Genomic DNA, 21,629 nt, shown 5'->3' with positions numbered 1-21,629 from the left:
AATACAAAATAACCTGTATTATGGAAACACTTTTTGATTGTGGTTAACTAGAAAAACTTCACGTGAATGTTCCAGTATAAGCTTCCACCAAATCCTACGTTTTAAAGATTGGTAACATATAATTGTGTTTCTAAACCAGTTTAAGTGAATCCCTGACACTTTTAATATGTGTAGCCTATTTAACTAGTGCATGTGTGATCATAATTTTGTTTTGGTCTTTTTTAAAATAAATTTGTATCCTAACATGGCTTGACTATCTGTTAAATTTATCATAACGTGCATTTTTAATACCTGAACCATATTCAAATACACTTTCAAATGACTATAACTGGAAGCTATGTATCTCTATTTAGTGATACCCACATAACTGAAGTCAGGTGTAGTGGTTTGAGAGATTTGAAATGAGTAAATATTGAGGTTTGTTAATCCACCGGCACATGTGCATGTGTGTTAGTTAGGTTTTTTTTGGGGGGGGGGCACAGATCTCATTTTAAGATGAAAATAGCAATAGTACAGAACGTCTCCAGCCTCCCTCTTTAACACCACAATGTCTTCTGCTCCCTCTCAATGAGCATTTGCATGCCAGGTCATAAGGTCTGATACTGGTGTTCATTACACAAGGGAGTGATTTGCCTGCCACAAAAACAAGGAAAATCCACACCCAGTAGCACCATCCTGCAGCTCTAGTGACCGGCAGGCAAGCCAGACAACCATAGGCACCATGTTGCCCATATTTCAGGGGAAGTTATGCCAGTTTCTTGGTAAAGCTCGGTTCCCTTCTATTCTGCTTCTTGGATGTCTTTATATAGCATATGTCCTTATTGGAGGGCTTGTTTTTTGGAAACTCGAAGGCGGGAATGTGATTCTACAGATTGAGATCCTCAAGGAGAAGAGAACGAAACTGCTCGAGAAATACTCTTGTTTGGGTCAGAATGGCCTTCGAGAGCTAGCAGAGGTATGACTGTGTATTGAGGATTTTTATTGCTAGTTATATAACAACTAAGTTACATTTTTCAGGATTTACTGTAACACTGTTGTGTCTTGAATTAATAAGAATGATTTAACAAATACAATTATTTAAAATGAGACTGAAATGTTTAAATTTGAACGACAACCTACATATTATAATAGTAACTAGGGGACCTTTGTTAATTAATGCTTGTCTCCAGACTTCCAAATATGATCTATTGTTCTTGCAGTGGATTTACCACCCCCCAATTGGCTACAGAATAATAAATAAATGAACCTTATGGTTGAGTAGCCCATTTTTAAATAGAGTGAAAATAAGTTATATATGTGATTGGTGGTTGATTAAGCTAAAATAATTCAGTGCAAAATTTACTGTACATTTTTAAATGGTAATATTCTTAGTGGATTAATATTGGAAAAGAACTACGACAGAACTATCACCCTGTGTTTACTGTTTATTGTAAAATTTTCTTAATTAGAAAGCTGTTGACTACATAAGGATGTCCATTTTTATTGACTAAAAAAATGTCATTGAATTATTTTGTTTTGAAACAGAACAAAGGCATATTTATATCGTAAACATACTAGTTCAAATATGAATATACTAGTTATCTTGTGTCTCACAACTAAGTTCCCGTTGCTTGTCACCATTGTGATTAAAGATGATTAAATCAGCTTCCGTAAGTGGGTTGAGTCCAGACACCAACAACATAACTGATGGTTTTTGGAAATTTACCAGCTCATCTGTGTTTGCAGCTACGGTGGTCACAACTATTGGTGAGACATGAACAGCTAAAGACTTTGAGTTTGATGTTTCAGATTTGTCTAGTTCATCATGTGGGATCTATTTCATTTATTCCAAAGATCTTATCTTTCTGCAGGCTATGGGAATATAATTCCACTAACAGCAGCTGGTCAGATCTTTTGTGTGTTGTTTGCTATTTTTGGCATTCCCCTAAACATAGTGATCTTAAACAAAGTTGGAAAGTACATGTTGGCTATTGAGAAAAGGTTTTGCACCTTTCTGGAGAAAAAGATTGATAGAGGGGTGAGTATTTAACTCATTATTTACAATTAAATATAGAAATGTACTTGCTGACCTCTATGCACGGGTCCCTGTGTGGCAATGACGTTGTTTCTTTCCCACAGAAATGTGTGCGAATATCCTTCCACAGCATATCCTTTCTGTTATCAGCATTCCTGTACTTTGTGGTGCCTATGCTACTATTTAAAGAGTACGAGGGATGGACGTATTCTGAAGCCATTTACTACTGCTTCATAACACTCAGCACCGTTGGATTTGGGGATTATGTGGCAGGTAAGAGATAACCTTCATGGATGATCTTTTTTTAATTTTAACCTATATGTGCAAATAAATAATGTGGTCTTTATGAATACTGCACAACATATCTTATACATTCTCTTAAATCAAATGAAATCTTTGTGTGAGATTAACCTAAAATTAAAATCAGCTTTCATTGAAAATCTGCCCGTTACTCTAGCTCTTAAAATACTTATTTTAACTTATTATAAACTTCTAATTTTAAAACATCTAAATCTGTGACACAGAGGTATTATTTGGGTTTCCAAATTTTGCAAAATAGTAAACATGTAGTCTTATATGGACAATGCTTTTTACTCCTTTTTACTTATATGGTGTTTTCTGTAGATGTAAACATCCCTGGTCCTCACCCACTTCAACTGTAAACCAAAAAATCTTTGTCAAGGTTTTGTTAAACATCCTTTGTTTTTGTTTAACAAAACTGTGAAGCATTGTTTTATGTATATTGTCTGTGCATAAATGGTGCTATGTAATTGGTTCTACACAGACTTATTTAGTATCGTTATTTAACTGTTATGCAGCCCTGTATTCATAAAGTGATGTGTCCCATTTGGCACTAAATTAAAAATAGCTTTTGCTGAATTTGAATTAAGTTAGAATTTAGAATCAAGATGGTCAATAGTAAACATGTAATTATTCATTAGACTTTATTGGTGTTTGACTCTATTAATATTCTTGTAGTTCATTAAATCCTAACATGCCAATTCTAATTCAAATTTCAACATCCTTTGGCCAGGTGCACTGAAAAGAAACAATTGTATCATTTTTGCCAGTCACATCTTTGCACATTTGTTTTCTCCTACCAGATAACAACTCAGCAATAGAATACCCAGAGTGGTACGGTTGTCTGCTAGCAGCCTGGATATTCTTTGGCCTGGCGTGGCTTGCACTTCTGATCAATCACTGCATTGATTTACTAGAGAGTTTGAATGTTTATTTAGGAAGGCGTAAGAAAGAACAGAATGAACAAGCAGCGGAGGAGGTCAAAGGACAGACAGAAAAAGAACCACAGGTGCAAGAAACATAAGCGTTGAGTTTCTGTATCTACTTTATGAACTCAGATCTACTCGTCAGAATTCAATATATGATACATTTTTATTAAGTTAAATTTTCTGTTTAAACTAATCGTTGTTTCAACAACATTTTCCAGAGGGCCAAAGTGTACATGACAGACAGCTAACAATCAATGTCTGACAATCAACGTTTAACCAAAAATGTTTTGTTCCTCTTTGTTATACTGGCCTGTGCCTACATTTCTGCACATCATGAAATATGTAGCTCCAGGTACAAATCGCTGCTTCTTTGGAATGTCAACTAGAGGCACGTTTTCTCCGTTCTAATGTGGTTTATTAAAAGTTATGAAGCAGACACATGCACAAAGTAAAAAGGTTAGAGCAACTAATAATGACATCAGACGTTTATCCGCCGAGGGAAATACATCAATAATATTCAGTATCGTGTGCTTTGTAACCTTGAATGCACCAGCATCAACATATCAAATAACATGGGCCACTGGTGGACATTCCACCCGAAAGATGCAACGATTTGTACCTGGAGCTACGTATTTCGGGATATGCAAAAAGTATGGCAGAGGTACATATTTGCAATGATCCTGTGTTGCATTTAACTGTCATCACACCACAAACCAACTAATTTTACTTTCTAAGGCACAAAATCAGTGTGTCCAACATATTTGCCTTTAGTTAAACTATGGTCATAGAGGCATCTAAGACCTCCACTGAATCCTCCAGCGAAAAAATAGGTGTTTATGTATTCTGTATATAACCATGCACAATTACACAATTATGCACATTTTAACACATATCTCTATTATGTTATTAGTTTGACAAACAACTTTATTTTCATTTTAAAACTGTGTACAAATTATACAATGATTTTCAGAAACATCTAGCATTTTTATTGGAAAATGTATAGCTATCTGAGCCTTGTGCAACTCCAAATGGTCTTTTGTACTGTTAGACTATATCAAAGACAAACAAAATACTACAGTTATTGTTATAATTTTTTGTTATGCTTCTGTAAGTCCATAATAAATTGATACATATAAACCATACTTATGTTTTGTCAATGCACCTGTCAAAACTGATTCTGGAATAAATTTAAACTCTTGTTTGGTTAACTTCTAACAAAAACAACAGGCCCCAGAAAGTCCATCAATTATTTTAACATTTTGTTGATTAAATAGTTAACATAACCACAAACAACATTTTAACTACGATACAACGCATTTATTAATCAAGATTAATTTATAAAAACTATTGGTCATTGCTAATATATGTTTGTCCATGATGCAATGTTAATCCTATTACTTTATCATTCCGGAAATTTTGTGTTACCTATTGCATTAAAGAACTTTAATTTATGTAACCTTATTGTGTTGTGTTACCATATTTATCAACCAGTTTTTATGCATACTTTGTACTAAACATTATAGTGTATTTTGTGTACGGCTACGAAAATCTTGCATAATTAGACAGTTTTCCTCTTTATTTTGAGGTGTCCTTCTTAATAGCCAGGTTTCCATCACAGATTTGCGCAAAACTTAAAAGTTTTCAAAAATTAAAAGCGATATTCTAAATGTCGATTAAAAATATTGCAGAGCGACAACCAATCAATTAAACTATGTCATGCGTCTGAAGGGTCATTTTTCTTCTCCTCACGATAAATCATTCTGGTCATATTTTTTTTTTTTGGTTTGATGGCTGGTTTCGGACCACTTTTGAGATGCATAATGCCACCTACTGTGATGAAAGAATGAAGAGAAATGTCTATATTTTCCTATATATGTTATATTAAGTCACTGTTCCTAATAAATCTTCATACTTCTCTAATTTGTTTTCGTGCATTTGGGTCATCATATAATATATTACATAATGTGAAATCCTTAAATCCTATGTTACTTTTTAGAACGCCGTTTGACTTGTAAATGCCACAAAAAGTGCTTACTTTGGAGTTAAGCAAAATATGCCTTTATCGTATTAACTGAAATAACACCTCCTGTGAGCAGGAAAAATTCAAGGGAAATTGTAACTTTCCATTGGCCATATTTTCAGTGAGGTATTTCCATTAAGGTCATTATTAGTTCTCATTTTAATTATGGCTAACTGTGTTCCTCTAGCTCTGTTTCCCTTGCTAGCTGTCTGAATCCTGCTTCGTTGGCCCTTGTGTTTTATTTCTGTGTTAGTTTTGTTCCCGGTTAGTCCTTGGGGTCGTATTCATTTTGGTTAGTGTATTTTTTAAAGTTCCTTGTTAGATTAATTATTAAAGTGGAGTTCATCTTCCTCGTCCTTCTGGGTTTGACACAACTGTTACAGAAGTACACTGGCTCAATCCGAAATGGCATACTTCATTACTATATAGTAGGCGAAAAGCAGTAGGCGAACAAATAGTATGTATGAATCATCAGAATTCACAAAACAGCAGGCGAGAAATACCCGGGTCGTAGACTATTTCTCGCGAGATTTGGACGTGCGCAGGCCTATACTAATGTTGCGTCCGTATTATGTAGTAGAAGAAAACAGTACTTGGACAGATTAGTATGTCCGAATCGTCAGTATTCATAAAAGAGTAAGCAAGAAATTCTCGGATAGCTTCCTGGTTACGCCCAGATTCCTCTTCACAGCGATGGACACTTGAGATGCTTTAATCCCATGAGCCCACAGAATACCATGGATAGTCTAAGGCAAAGCAGTCTAAGCCGACTTTCATGTACAATTAAACATGTTGTTAATTATTGTAAAGCTAATGTAATATTTACATTGACATTGCTTTGTTCTTAAATTGGCCGTGATTTATACTTTGCATAGTTTTAATTCACAGCATTTAAAGAAGCATTCATATTGAGCTTATTGTGTGTTTTATACGTATATTTGCCCTTTATAATATTATAAATCGCTTAAATGTTTTTTTTTTACTCACAGATACAACAAAATGCATGATAATGATTCATGAGATCATTTTAATCAGGTGGTTTAAACAGGTACATTTTTGGTGCAATTCAACTGCTTATAGTGATCAACTACTATTGCCCAAGATGTTTGTTTATTGTGGGTCCATTACAATGGGTGTTAAGGTGGTCTCCTGATTGGATCATGTTAGGTTTAGTCACATGGTCAAGGAAGGGATAAATAGAAAATGTAAGATATATACTCTCTTCATTTCTTCTACCTGGAAGCTCCTCTCCGGGAGCTCTGGTTCTTCTTCCTCTTCTAAACTTTCTCTCTTTTCTATCCTATCTCCCAGGAACTATCACACATATTTGGAAACTGTTACTTGTATCATGTACAAATGTATACATTTACTTTGAAACCATTTTAAACGTAACATCAATTTAAGTAATGTAACATCATTCATTTTCAAATCTTCAAACTAGTTTTGTTATAATTTTAATATTCAAACGCCCTATATTGCAATACAGTATAGTCATGTTATAGCACTGCTCTTCCAAATATTTAGCTATAATCACTGCACTTATTTAGTAGCAGAACTGTGGAGTTTGACAGGAAGGACACAGCTTTATATCATCTTGCTGTTAAAGGGATAGTTCATCCAAATATGAAAATTCTGTCATCATTTACTCATGCTCATGTAATTTCATACCTGTATAAATATTTGGAAGAATGTTAGTTATTTTCAGTTCTGGGACATCATTGACTACGGTAGTAGGAAGAATTAAACGGTGGTCAAAGGTGCCCGAGAACTCTTGTTCCCCTTCTGTCGGTCTCTCTATGTTGTGTCGAACCGACATAATGGGGTTTAAACTTTAGAACCTATCATCTCTGATTGTACTTTTAAAAGGCCAATGAACGAGGGAAAGCGTGACCCAGCGTTTCTGCAGGAACTGTGCACCGCCACTTACCTCGCTCTCCGGGCAACCAAGCTGGCGGCACGCACGCGCTCGGTCAAACGATGTCTACTCTGGTTGTCAGAGCAACACCTTTGGCCCAGCCTTACGCAGATGCGAGACACTGAGGATGTATGCTTTCTCAATGCGCATATAATGCAGGTTGGGCTGTTTGGTGACACCGTTGAAGATTTTTTCAATTTCCGGCGGTGAAGCAGACTGTCCACGCCGTGACCCGGCCCACCAAGCTGGTTTAAAGTATAAAGTCAATGGCACAATATACATTAGAGTACATTAGTAGAAAATACTCCTTTGGGCGGGTCCAAAACGCGCTTTCACATTATGATTATTACACAGAGGAAAGCGCAGTTTCCGCAGGATTACAATGTAAAAGATTATTATTGTGTCATAAAGATAAAAAGCCGGCTTGTCATGTAGATGATCTGCTCGCGCGCTTTAACCTTATCTTTTTGATGCTCTAAGTATAATCGGACTTGACGTACAAAGCATTTACAATGTTCTGCCGTACCATTTGCTCTCCGGAAGAGCAAAGTTTACCATTTTAGGATAAGGTGGTTGAAGGGACTTGGTTAGGCCTGGGTTCTATTGAGGTTTTTTGTAGTTTTGGGTTCCTCGCCACCATTTGCATACTGTTTTGCACTATTTGCCTGGCAGGAATGTAGAGGAAACTGATGTGTGTGTATCCGAGTGCGATTGTCCCGATGTATTAGCACCTAATGTATTATTGCTCCTGTATGACATATCGCTTATTGCTCCCTGAACTCTCTGTAAGTGCTAAATGACTAAATGTAAACACAGCTCAAAATATTCTAGTTCCACACCTGCAAGTCTTTGACCATTTCTTTATCAAGTTCACTGCACCTCTCCCTGCAATCTCACCTCATCTCCCACCCCTAACCCTATTTCTTTCTGTTATAATCTTCATTTGCACACTGACTGTACTCATTTTGCTCTAAGGTCAAATTTGGAATTTTGTACATTATTTTGTACCATATTGAAATTGATAGTGTGCATAATATATTACCTGTGTTTCTCTTCTTTTATCCTCTATCTCTCTGTGCTCTGTGTGCCTGTGTGTTTGGTGTAGGTTAGTGTGTGTGTACGTGAGTGTTTGTTATTTATTGTATTGCTTGTAGTTAACATGTATTCATGTACAGCTGCTTTGTAACAATGGAAATAGTAAAAAGCGCTTTATAAATAACAGTTGAGTTCAGTTGAGTTTCCTCTCTCCCACCTGCTTTTCTTACATGGTGTCTTCTCTCTTTTACCCCTTGCTGTCCTCAACTCCATGATTTTCTCTCCTCTTTCGGAGAGTAATGTCTCCAAAATCCTCCTTTTCACCCAGCCTACCACCTGTCCCCTCAAATCAATCCCTTCCCACCTCCTACAGGTTGTCTCACTGTCCCTACCGTCTCAATTCACATACATTATTAACACCTCCATCACCACTGGTACTGTCCCCACCTCATTTAAACAAGCCCTGGTGACACCTTTACTCAAGAAAACAACACTCGGCCCCTCAGTGGTCATCAACTACAGACCAAACTCACGCCTGCCTTTCTTTTCCAAGGCCCTCGAGAGGTTAGCATTTAACCAACTCTCTGATTATCTCTCCAAAAATTACCTACTGGATAGTCTACACCCTACAGGTGGGCATTGTAAACTGTAGCGTTGTCCCGTTGGAAGACCCAGTCATTACCACACAGATGAGGGCCCTCAGTCAAGGGGGATGACCGCTGCAACATGTCCACATAGCCAGCCGCTGTTTGATGGCCCTACACAATCCTGAAGCTCCCATTTGAAGCTCCCGAAGCTTCCATTGAAAGAAAAAGCAACCCAGATCATGATGGAGCCTCCAATACTGCGCTACGTTAAAAACATCTCCAGTGGGATCTCCTTGTCATGCAAGTAACGTTGGAAGCTAGTAGGACCGTCGAGGTAAAAAAATGTTCTCATCAGAGAATACATGTTTTTCCACCTGTCAATGTCACATATTTGGTGGTCCCTTGCAAATTCCAAACGGGCAAGTTTGTCGCAGATGCCGTCTTATGGTTATTGGGCTGCAGTCAGCATTAGTAAGGGCCTTAATATGGGTTAACAGACAGCCCGTCGGATCTTCCAGCTCAGTGCAGGTGAAATCTTTTTGAGTCTACCACTTGACTTTTTGTCCCATAACTCTCAGGTTTTTTAAAGACATTTTTCAATGACTGTCTAACTACTTGTGAAGCTCAACAATCCTTGTACATTGAAAGACAGAAAGCCATTTTGCCTTTGCCATCAGGAGATCATTACAGCGTCACTACCTGAAGAACAATGACATGAAAGTCTTATTCTTGTGCCAATTTTAACTTTTTAAGGCTGTGGTCTTAAAATTTTGTTCAGCTGATGAACAGCCTGTTTCAGTTTAAATTAAGTTTTCAAAAAATGGCCTTTTTTGTCTCTTGCTTTTTTGGCATACTTATAACCTGGTTACTATCCACTAGCGAGAAATGCAAATACTTTTAATGTTTTCCCAGTTCTTAAGATTTGTTCAGGAGTGTATTGTGCTCCCTGGGGCTGAACAAATCAGAGAAGAAAGAAATCCAGTTATTCAGTTATAGTGAAGTACTGTGTGTGTAGGTCACTACACTGACACAAGACGTATTACCTTCTACTAACACTAGAGGTCAGCTTGACTTAAAGTGTCTAACACTTCTCCTGTTCATCTCTGCCCGACTTCCCCCTTTGTTTTGGCAAAAACGCTATCTTGTGTGTAGTCTCAGCCAGTCTCTCCTTTTGTTTGATTTGTCTGATTTCATTTTATTTATTGATTTCATTATTCTTCTACTTCACCATCTACTTTACTTGAGCATTTTATTATGATTATGTACAAACTGTAATGATAATTAATATTATTTTGTTTATACTATTATAATATTATTTTTATTATACTTAAATTGATCAAAACTATCAGATTGCACACTTTAACGTGTTTGAAATTAGCTCTCAATTGTCAATTTTTTTAATTTCAGTTATTCATTTAATGATTTAACTGACTTTAGTATGATTCTGTCGTGCCCCCTACCAACAGGCCCTGTCATAGACAGGCTCACCCCCAAAAAAGGAAGCCCTCCTTCTCTATTCCTTCTAAATCACTCTCTCTCTCTTCACTTATGTGATTTTCTTTTTCCTATCGGAGACTGAACCTGTCTGACAATTAGTAAAATTCTTGGTAATTATGTTGTTGACCCGAATAGCCTAAGTCACAGAATGACTTCCTAGGTTACCACTCTTCAGCAGCATTATTCATAGTTTTTCCTGTGTTCGCCTGCCATCACGGCTAGGATAATGAGCGTTTAGTTTGCGTCACTAACTGATCAACTCAGTTAAGCTTGCAACACATAGCCCACATATTTAGCTCAGTAGATCTGTACGGACTTGCATCTTGCTCTTTGTGCCTTCCTCTTTTCCCCTGTCTCAATATGTCCAGGCCATCCAGTCCTGTCTGGCAGGTGACCAGCTAGAGACCAGGCTAAGCACTGCAATGGCCTCCTCGGAACCTACAGTGGCACATGGCAACTGCGCTGAGAGCAGGGACCACGATCCAACCCAAAGCTCCAACTACAGAGCTTCAATCTGTATCTGAAGTGCACAGACAGGATCATTGGTGACCACACCGGCAACCAGATTGTCCAACTAGGTCCAAAGTGAAGGAAGCCCGGAGGAGTCAGAAGCACGTGCAGAACCGCCTAGGCTAGCTTGACCTCCAAATAACAGCGGATGAAGAGGACCAGAAGTCTAAGCCATGACTCAGCAAAGGAACCAAAATGTACTGAACACCATGCATCATCACCACACAAGACAGTTCACCTGCTCAGGATCACCTCCAGTCTAGAGCAGGGGTTCCCAAACTTTTCAGACCACGACCCCCAATATTAGACTGCTGACGACCCGCGACCCCCCCCTCCTTTCTCCTCTTTGTGTTTTCCTCCGACAGCTTGTAAGGATTTGCGATTTGGTTACATACTGACAGAGCTAAAACAAAAAGGAACTCAATCTCTAAGCCAGGCTATTTTATTAACAAATTATGGACAAAAACAAATACATCCCATAACTGTGAAATGCTTAAAGACAGAATACGAACAAACTGCCTGTAACACGCATACAACAATAACTTTGTATTCAGAAAAAACGCCTAATGTGATGGATGGGCACTGTGCGCGGAGCAAAGCAGATCGCCACCCGCAGATCATATTCCACGTTAAGCCGTGAACTGTGTTTATTCTTAATGTAAGTCAGCGCGGAGAATGTATTTTCGCATAAATACGTTGAGCCAAATTGCATGAGTACATCCAACGCGGCTTTCGACAACTGTGGATATTCCAGCGCGACAGAAACCCAGAACTCATCCAGCGTCTTGCTGTCAAATGCCGTCCTCAGGATTCGATCGGATGAAAGTTCTTTCAGCGCATCTTCCATATCTGACGCCAGATTATTTGCCGTGGTTACATTAAATGGTGACCTTAACCAGTCATATTGGTCGGGAAATTTTATTTCCAGTTTATTTTAATTATCCTAAATTTATACTCGCATCATTACTACCTTTTATAACATATACAATTTTTTTTTAAATTAAGTTTCTGTAAATCATCTCGCGACCCCCCGGGGGGTCGCGACCCCCACTTTGGGAACCACTGTTCTAGAGGACCCACAGCATCCTGTGCCAGCATTCAGAAACTGTCAAAGCAGATTACAGCAGCTACAACACATCTGGTACAATCAGCTTCGGAGCCTGTGTAAGACAACAGAACAGGCCGAAAGGGAAGAAGACTTCAAAGCAAAACTCTCCTCCCTCAGAAATCTGCATCACACTGTGAGTCACACGTAAGCGCCATGGCGAATAGTGTCTAAAGGTGCAATGACAGAATGTGAGATGAGTGTTCTTCAGCTGAACTGAACTGTTACTGCATTTTGAATTTTTTACTTGTGCTGATCTTTTGAACAGTAATTGTTGTAGCATTTCTGACTGATTATTGTTACTGATTTATGTGAAACATCATTCAGATTAACTGTTTTGCCAAGATGTTGGATATGCAATTTGTAGTTTCAGTTTTGATTGATGCTTTTTAGTAATAAAACATGTGCAAAGTTTGCTATTGACTGACGGTGTGTATGAAATGAATGGAAAACACAAAAAACGAAACCTGGCTCGGAGAGTTCACAGGGCAAGGTGAAGCCGAGAGTCTGGGGTAATAGGCACACTCGTAATCCAGACAGGCGAAGGTCTCACCAGGGAACAGAGATCCATAGTCGAGCGGCAGCAAAATCCAGGCAACTCCAACAAAAAAAGGTATGAGAACCGCAAACAATAAGTAGGCAGACCAAATCAAGTTTAGTAACAGGCCAAAAAACCTCACAGGGACTAGACGTGAATAGAAATAAGGCAAGAACGAAGCAGTAATGCAATAGCAGTGAGAGTAGGAATAGAAGGCAAATAGAAAGGGGAGAGAAAAATTAGGAAATAAGAGGCAGGTGAGAAAAAGTGACCAACACGGCTGATTGCAGAGCAGCATCAACTGAGTGAGTGTGTCCATGAAAATGACAGAAACCAGTATCTCTCCTCTGGACCATACCCCTCACTATCAGCCAGGTACCGAAATCACAACCACGGCACCAAGAGTCTACAATCCCTTTGACCTTGAAGGCTTGGGCACCTTCAATGATTAAGGGTGGGCATTAGTGGTATGAAAAACTGGTTAAATTTTAGAAACATGGAATACTGGGTGCCCACGACGGAGGGAGTTGGGCAATCGAAGCTGGACTGCCACCTAACTGACAACCTTAACAACGGTGTACAGTCCAATAACCCTAGGCACCAGTTTTCGGGCTGGAACCTGCAAGGGGACCAACACACTCTCACACTCGTCTAGTTCTTGCCTTATTTCTATTCACGTCTAGTCCCTGTGAGATTTTTGGCCTGTTACTACAATCCCTTTGACCTTGAAGGCTTGGGCACCTTCAATGATTAAGGGTGGGCATTAGTGGTATGAAAAACTGGTTAAATTTTAGAAACGTGGAATACTGGGTGCACACGACGGAGGGAGTTGGGCAATCGAAGCTGGACTGCCACCTAACTGACAACCTTAACGACGGATTACAGTCCAATAACCCTAGGCACCAGTTTTCGGGCTGGAACCTGCAAGGGGAGAACCTTGGACGAGAGCCATACCCATTGACCACAGACATACCTAGGCATCTTCCAGTTCTGCTTGCTTACCTCCCTGTGGTGTTCCCTGCATTCATACTGTCGGGTGAAGAGGAAGTGGAGGGTGCAGATGGCTGCGCTCTGCTGAGAAAACACCCAGGGAGAAATGACACTCCTTCTGAGAGAAAGTGGTGCCAGGCCCTGAAAACAGGGCAGGAACTAACCCGGTGCATTTCAACAGCGGTGTTGTAGCTGGAGTTGTACCCGATGTCCTGGGTCTCCCTGGGCTGTCCCCGTCAGGGCCGCTTTGCCCGCTTTTATATAATAATTAAACTTCAAATATGCTCATCATTATATCCATGACTCATCACGTGTTGCGTTTAGTCTGTGAACAGTAATTTACACAATATTGCATTTTTATACCGGTTGTTGCACGAGTTGACGTCGAGAAAGATGAGCTGTGCTGGGAAGGCAAAACCTCATACTGGCGGAATGATCCCGGCGACATTTTGATCCAAAATAAAATCAAGGTTTATCCAAAATGTTGCATGATGCTGCGAACTGTCTGACGGAATAAGTCTGTACTGCAAAACACGTGTTGGCGCGCCTCTGCGCGTATACCTGTTTGTGTGCCAAGGAGGTCTTATGAAAGTGCACTTGAATGGACGGGGATGGACGGTCTGCGGCATCTGAAGGTTAACGTCCATGGGAGTCCCCACGAGAAAATGACAGCTATCCCAAAAAGTAAAGGGAAACAAGAGAAAGAAATGAAACCAGAGTCCTAACAGATTTTGACAGAAGAATTACTTATTGTGAATGATTAAGATTTGAGAAAGTAGGGGATGCTTTCATTAAAAGTGTAGCAGGCGTGGAAATATTTAAGATATCTCACATTGGTATGGAAAAAGAGGGAAATCAATGGATTATCATCAATCTAAACAGCTGTAGACATTCTCAGTTGGGGTGATTTCTATTTTTGCTGGTTAACCATTATGAAGGTCAGTCACACAGCAGTGTCATGTTTGTGTTTCCTTGCAGCCAATAGGAAGACATGATTTTTTATCAGCCCTTCTCCCACCCTGTCTCATTTTCTCTTGCATTTTTCTATGATCCTCAATTCCCCCATATCGGTCAATCTAAATTATAGTTTACATATCTTTCTCATCCTTGTCTCGAACACTAACTATATTATGTGTTTTGTCTTACCATTTTTGTCCTTGCCATTAATGCTTTTTTAACCTATGAGTATAGCGTGACTGTGTGTGATGTTTGCTTTCAGAACATTTGAATTGTTTGTAGAAGAGAAGCATTATAGAAGCATTCTGATCCCGTAAAAAAAGAAACACACCACCATAAGGAAAATTGAGAGATCAAACAGACCTTCGGTTTCACACACCGGTACACCTGAGCTGCTAGTACATAAGCTGTATGTAATAAATACCTGTAAATGTTGTAAATAAAATATCATAATTAATGATTTGGCATATTTAATACAACATGTGTATTTTTAACATTCTAGAAAAGATCACAACGTTTTGATTTGTTATAAATTAACTGGCAATCATGTTGTGACTGATTGTGCAAATGCGACAAAACAACAGTTGAAACCACTCAACTTTATTTATATAGTGCTTTTTACAATTTTCATTGTTACAAAGCAGTTGTACATTAAGTATTGTGACTACAAGCAAAACATTACAGTTATACAAGTAAGAACAAAAAAAGTCAACACACAGAGACGCACTCAGATTCATGCATAAAACACAGACACAACTCCAATGCACAGAACACAAAATTCACATGCACTGACACACACAGCGTGGTTATCAAATAGAAGTACACATTTCAGTTAAAGGAGAGAGAAAAACAGGTCAAATATTATACAAACTATAAATTCCTATATGTCACAGAACCGAATGACAGAACCTAAGCACAGGCAGGAAAAGGTTTTTAAAAATATACTTTATTTAAGTGAAAACTCAAAACATAACACACGATGGGGAAAAACACAGGAAATAATATTGACTCGCTAAAACAAACACTTCCCACGAGGGAGAACAAACAGTGGAATTGAAAACAAACAAAAGCCAAACACTTCTTCAAAGAAGGTGGAACAAGGCTAAGATAGGGCAACAATACAATAAGCACTAAACATGAATTAGCGACACTTTGACATGAAGTAATAGACAACAAACAAGCAAGGGACAGAGAATAAAAGGGCATTAAGTAGGGAAAACTAACGAGGGATAATTACAAAAGGCAGATGATGTGCATGATTACGGGAGATAGAAGAGCAGGGCAGAGAGACATGACAGGAGGACATGTGGCGCAAAGTGAAACAAAAGCCACGTGTCTCCACACAAAACCGGATGATGTAGTACTGTCACAACTCTGTCCAGGGAGTGCTGACACACTATATGTAATAATAAATAAATTAAGAATGTTATTTTAAAGAGATATTAATAAATACAAAAACTTCAAATGTTAAAGCTAATGTCAGCAGCCCTCCCTGCCAGGCAAACATTGCAAAACAGTATGCAAACGGTGGCGAGGAATCCAAGGAAAAGCCTCGGGAGAACCTAGACCCAACCAGGGGAACCAGTTCCCCTTTGGCAAACTGAAGCATCTCTAAAAGCATGACAGTGCTTGCACAACTAGGCTAAAGAAAAAGAAAAAGAAAATAAGGTAGAAGGTAGATAATGGATTTAATATTATCATTAAAGGGGTCAAATGACATGGCTAAAATGAATATTATTGTTTGTTTTAGATGTAATGTAATGTGTTTTATTAAAGGTTTTATTAAAATAACACTATGTTAAATTGTCATGGTTTCACCTCTCCTGGTCAGAGGTGGAATCATACAGAATCCTTTGTTTCATGTGGGGAGAGATGTTTTTTGACCTTGTGGTCTTCCATACTCTCCCCAAGTCGCGTCATCGTTCCTACCCTCCTGTTTCCTAGTTTGTGTTAATTAGCTTTCCTTGATTGTTTATCCCCTGCACCTGTTCCCTCTTGGTTCCTCTCCCTTTAAAACATCCTCGTGTTCATTGTCCTGTGCACATTCATTGTATATGATTCCTGGTCATTGTTGATGTATAACCTGTTGATGTTGCAGTATTGCCTTGTTCCTGTTTTTCATTGTTTCCGGTGCCTTGTTCCTGTTGCCCCGTATCTTAGTAAGTGTAGTCCAGTGTTTGTTTCAAACATACAAAATATACTTACAGGCTGCAAATCTGATGTTTTAATGGTTGGAATGGCCTCAGTTTTTAACCAATGCTTTCGCGCACAGCCTGTCTTAATCTCTCCAAGGTTCATGAAGCAATCGTCGGTGAAATGCGCACAAACTTGAACAACTGGATTGTACTTTTCTGAAACAGTGTAGTAAATGAAATGTAAGCATTTGTTTTTAGTCATCTCATTTTTTGGCAGGGCAAACAAAGAGGCTTTCTTTTCGAAATGAAACTCACAAGGTCTGCGTGACATGGCTGCTGCGTTGACGATACAATGAGATTTACAAGTACCTTGTATGGTCTTAGTCAAGTCAAGTTACGAAGTGACGTACATTCGCCAGGGTGTGGTTATACGAGGCGTTTCAGGCAGGTCTGGGTCCACATTTGCTTTTAGATAGAATGCATCTTTTGTTCCGACACTTTAATTTTAACAATTTTATGTGTCTAATACATGCATTGGCAACTTATAACACACCAAAGACACAGAAAAACACGTATTCGCACCATATGACCCCTTTAATATTCTTTATATAGTACTTGCTAAAAAGGCTGTGGTGCTGTGGTAACCACGGAACAATGAGAAAAAACAACTGAGAGTATAGGAATGTTCTACACACTTTGATGCAACAAGAACATCGGTTATTATAGGAAGTGTTCTGGTTGATCTAACTAATGCAGCCTAAACCTTTAGAGGATTTGTATTATGGAATTGTAGTGTCCGGACAGAACAAGGAGCACTATTCCCAAGTTTAGGGGCTAGATAGGAAAAGGCTCTAGCACCTGCAATTGATTTTGAAATTCAAGGTAGTACCAACTGACCGGAGCCCTGAGAGCGTAGTGAACGTGAAGGACCAATACAAGAGAAGCTCACTCAGGTACTGTGGAGCTAAACCATATAGGGCTTAATAGGTTATCAGAATTATCCTAAAGTGAGTGTGTTCTTGAAAGAACTGGGCTAATATGCTCATACTTTTTTGTTATGTAAGAATGTCTTGATGATGTAACCTCCCTTCCCTGATGGAGGGAACGAGACGTTGTGTTGAGACAGAATGGGGGTTGAACTTGAGAACCTATCATCTCTGATTGTACTTTTAAAAGGCCAATGAACTTGGGGAATGGCATGCCAGTCTCCGCCCCCTGCATACAGATGTTCACCTTTTGGTGAAACGCCACAGCGCTGAGCCACATCTCGAATTCCTCGGCTTCACCACTCAGCTCGTAAACCAGAGAGGTTCATAGTGATGGATGGGATGCTTGTACTTCGCCAGGTGGGGGAAGTAGGGAAGCTGAAATAACGCACTGACTCACCTGATGAGGGGGGAGAAGGTGCTTTGGAGGCGTTAGCCCCGCCGTTCTGGTACCGTGCAAGACACGGGCCGACACCGGCACTACATGAAGATTACCAACCTGAAGCTTTGCAGATGTCTGCCAGAGATGCACCCTGAGCCAGTGCCCACGAGGAGGCTACACCGGCAGTGGGCACTGGAGATCTTGGGACCGGTACGCCAGAGTGATGGCGTCCATAATTCAGTGCGGCAGCCTCTGTTTGGAGACAACTCTCCCCTTCTGCTGTTCTCCACATAGACAAATAGTTGGTTAAAACTTCTGAAGCTCTTCGTGTGGTCCAAGTCGTCGGGCAGGGCGCTTACTGGACATAACAGGGGTTGGGTTTGCACCTCGGAGCATCGTGGGGAAGGCTGCCCGGGCAAGTATGGCTGACATCCAGAAAGAACACCGGTGATCCAGATATTGTGCCCGTCAGGTTCGAGGATGAGGCGGTCACATCCAAGATTACAGCGGTGAGACATGTCTGGCGACACGGGCACGCAGTAAGAAATTTCAGCTCTTTTAGAGAAATTTGCTCCTTTAGACACCTAGGTCCGCTACCTAAATGCCCAGGGGAAGTCGCATACAAGAGTCCACTGCTCTGCGTCGTAGAATCCAGTAGGAAGATATCAGAGATAATAATGCTAAGCATGTGATGCCTCGCTGGTTCCGAAGAACAAAAGGTGAGTGAATGGGCACACCATCTGCGATCCGGTTGAGCCTGCTAGCGACTGGTACTGGACGGCCATCAAGTAAATCCTCATCAGCGTCCCAGACACAGAATTCAGAGCCTACCGCTTGAAGGACTCGATTTATGAAGTTCTCCAGCGAATACTCTTCCATGTCGGGCAGCATGATGAGGCTGATGAGATCGCTGTCCAGACCATTCAGAAACACACGGTTAAGCAAATAATCGCTCCAACTATGACACAAACTGACAAACTCCTTCACATACCATCCTGTCAGACATCCAGCAGGATGGCCTCTTGAAGATGTAATCAATTTTGGAGGTCTGGTTTGATGCACACCATTTTGTGACAGAGGGAAGGAGTATATTCCAAAAGAGCTTTAATTAGAAAACCAGACAGAAAGAAAATAGAGTAGCAACACCAAAAACAACTAAAAGCAATGAATTAAAGGGGCTTAAATACATAGTGGAACATAATCAGGTAAACATAATCAGGTGAGGGACTAATTAACTAATAAGGAAATCGGGCACATAAGAAAAAAACAAAACAGAACAGGATATAACTGTGACACAGTGTGTATTCCTGCCATGTAAATGTGTTTTAATTCATGATATTTTTTCATAATGATCTCTTCATCATATCAGAAGATAACTACTGACTATATCAGTAAAAGTGAATCAACTGAGTCAAAATATTTTATATACAGTAGGTTTATAAAAAGTTTAAATGAAAACATGCTTCATTACTTTAAAAAGCCCTATATATTGAAGCTTGTATTTATATAAAGAGTAGCCTAATTCATTTAAATGCTTTCTTTATATACACAAAAAACTTGTGATGTTGACTGATGCGATGTGAAAACCATAAACACATAAATATGTGTTCTTCAAGCCATCTGTGGTATTTGCAAAAGAATTATGGGTATTTGTAATCAACACTGCCTGTACAGCAGTATAGAATTTTATAGAATAATATATTTTCTGTCTCAGTCTATGATAAGAAGCAACACAACCCAAAAGTAAGATTTCAAATGTAACATAATTTGAATAGTTTTATGGAGGGCAAAATAATAAAAGTGATAGGATATATCAAAGAAATGAGGGATTAATGGGATTTCGCAAACAGCATTATAAAGAAGTGTGGTTAAAACTACAGCTCTAGTGCTCTAAAATCACAGTATATTATTTCATGTAGACTTTTAATTAAAGTTTAATCATTCTTTGGAGCAAAATAAACAAGCAACATACAGTCCATTTTATATCCATCATTTTGCACTGCAGGCACTAGGTGATGCTACACATTACAGTAAGCGCGGTTAACATCATCATGCAAAGTTTTTAATCAATTACTTATGGAAATGGCAGCCCTGGCAGTGAGAGAGTGAGAAAGTGCCCTAAATTACCATGGCGACGAAACTGGCTCCAAACCAATCCACCTTCTTGAGCCAAAAAAAAACTCAAGAGCTCAAACTAAACACCCATTTACCTGTGTTTTTTGTGGTAAAAGGCAAGTAATCATGTTTTTTTCCGACAGTAAACATGTTTTTTAACAGTAGTAGAACAATGATTAATTTTCATAAGGAATCTGATCCAACTTTTGCAAGGCTAATTTTTCCATTCCATTCCATTTTCTACCGCTTATCCGAACTACCTCGGGTCACGGGGAGCCTGTGCCTATCTCAGGAGTCATCGGGCATCAAGGCAGGATACACCCTGGATGGAGTGCCAACCCATCGCAGTGCACACACACTCACTCATTCACTCACTCACGCACTCACACCCTGCGGACAATTTTTCCAGAGATGCCAATCAACCTACCATGCATGTCTTTGGACCAGGGGAGGAAACCGGAGTACCCGGAGGAAACCCCCGAGGCACGGGGAGAAAGGCTAATTTTTATTTCAAAATTTAAAAACATACAAAATGTCCAGTTGCGTCCAGGACGCAAAAAAAAGAGCTGAAATTAGACAAACACAGACATGAAGAATCAGGGAATGAATCTCAACAATGGTGACAATCAACAAAAGAAAACTTTGTGCCGCAATGCATGCTGGGTAACATTTCAGTACAAAACTCATTCATGATTCCCAGCATGCATTGCAGTTGATTTGTATATCAGAAGTTTAAACTCGTAAAAGAGTGAGTCAAGGGACAAGGGACCAACTCAAGGAAACATTGAACACCTTTTTTTTAGCTGGGAACGTTCTTAAAACATTAAAAATACTCTACATTTTGTATGTTTTTGAAAACGTTTTCAAAGACATGAAAAACTTACAAGGAACGTTCTTATAACAAACTTTTGTTAGCTGGAATGCTTATAATTCATGATCACTTGCTCATTTTGTGCAAATCCAAAGCATACAGCATTACATTTTTAGTTGACAGTCATAAGACATTTCTCGAATACAAGATCTATATTTTTGCCTGTAACTTATAACAGAAATAAAGCTAACAAAGTATGATTGTAGAATGTAGAATGTAGTGTTTAAATTAAAAAAATGTCTATACCACACATATAAATCTGTGGAGCCCAAACGACATTTTTCTGGATGTTTGTTTATATTTTGGAGTGCAGGGAGAACAAACTGGTGCAAGTGTCAGACAGACTGAAGGACACAGAGTAAGGTAAGAGATAACGAAGAAAAGAGTGAACCATTTCTTACCGTAATAACACATTGCCCAGTTTGGACTAATAACAAACATACAGTGAGACGATTGTGCGAGAGCAAAATGGTTGTATTTCCAGACTTTGACATTTGATGATTATGCACAGTATTTAATGAAAATATATGTAGTATCCATTTACCCTGTATTCTGCAGTTATCGTTTATGATGCTGTACCTATAGTCGGATGTGCAACATGTACCAGAAACAGAAATTATTAGTTTGTCTCTCAAATCATCGGGTCCGATCCGTCCGTTCTTTTACACCTGAAACAGAAATGCTTAGGTCGTCTCTCGAGTCAGGTCCGAGCCATTTCGTTCTTTAGTCAAATGGTAGCTCCG

General features: G+C 39.2%; 1 protein-coding gene across 1 annotated transcript; it reads left to right on the top strand.

Annotated features, from left to right (window-relative positions):
* Positions 1–677: 677 nt before the first annotated feature.
* kcnk17 (potassium channel, subfamily K, member 17) lies at positions 678–4,931 on the top strand. The gene is made up of 5 exons (XM_056768671.1): positions 678–955; positions 1,632–1,746; positions 1,851–2,017; positions 2,119–2,287; positions 3,118–4,931. The coding sequence occupies exons 1-5, from the start codon at positions 722–724 to the stop codon at positions 3,336–3,338; spliced, it is 906 nt and encodes a 301-aa protein (XP_056624649.1). The 5' UTR covers positions 678–721; the 3' UTR covers positions 3,339–4,931.
* Positions 4,932–21,629: the final 16,698 nt, after the last annotated feature.

Source organism: Triplophysa dalaica, chromosome 15 (genome assembly GCF_015846415.1).
Source record: "Triplophysa dalaica isolate WHDGS20190420 chromosome 15, ASM1584641v1, whole genome shotgun sequence".
Lineage (NCBI taxonomy): Eukaryota > Metazoa > Chordata > Actinopteri > Cypriniformes > Nemacheilidae > Triplophysa > Triplophysa dalaica.
Note: the sequence above shows the minus strand (reverse complement) of the source record. Positions and strands in the feature narration are given on the sequence as shown.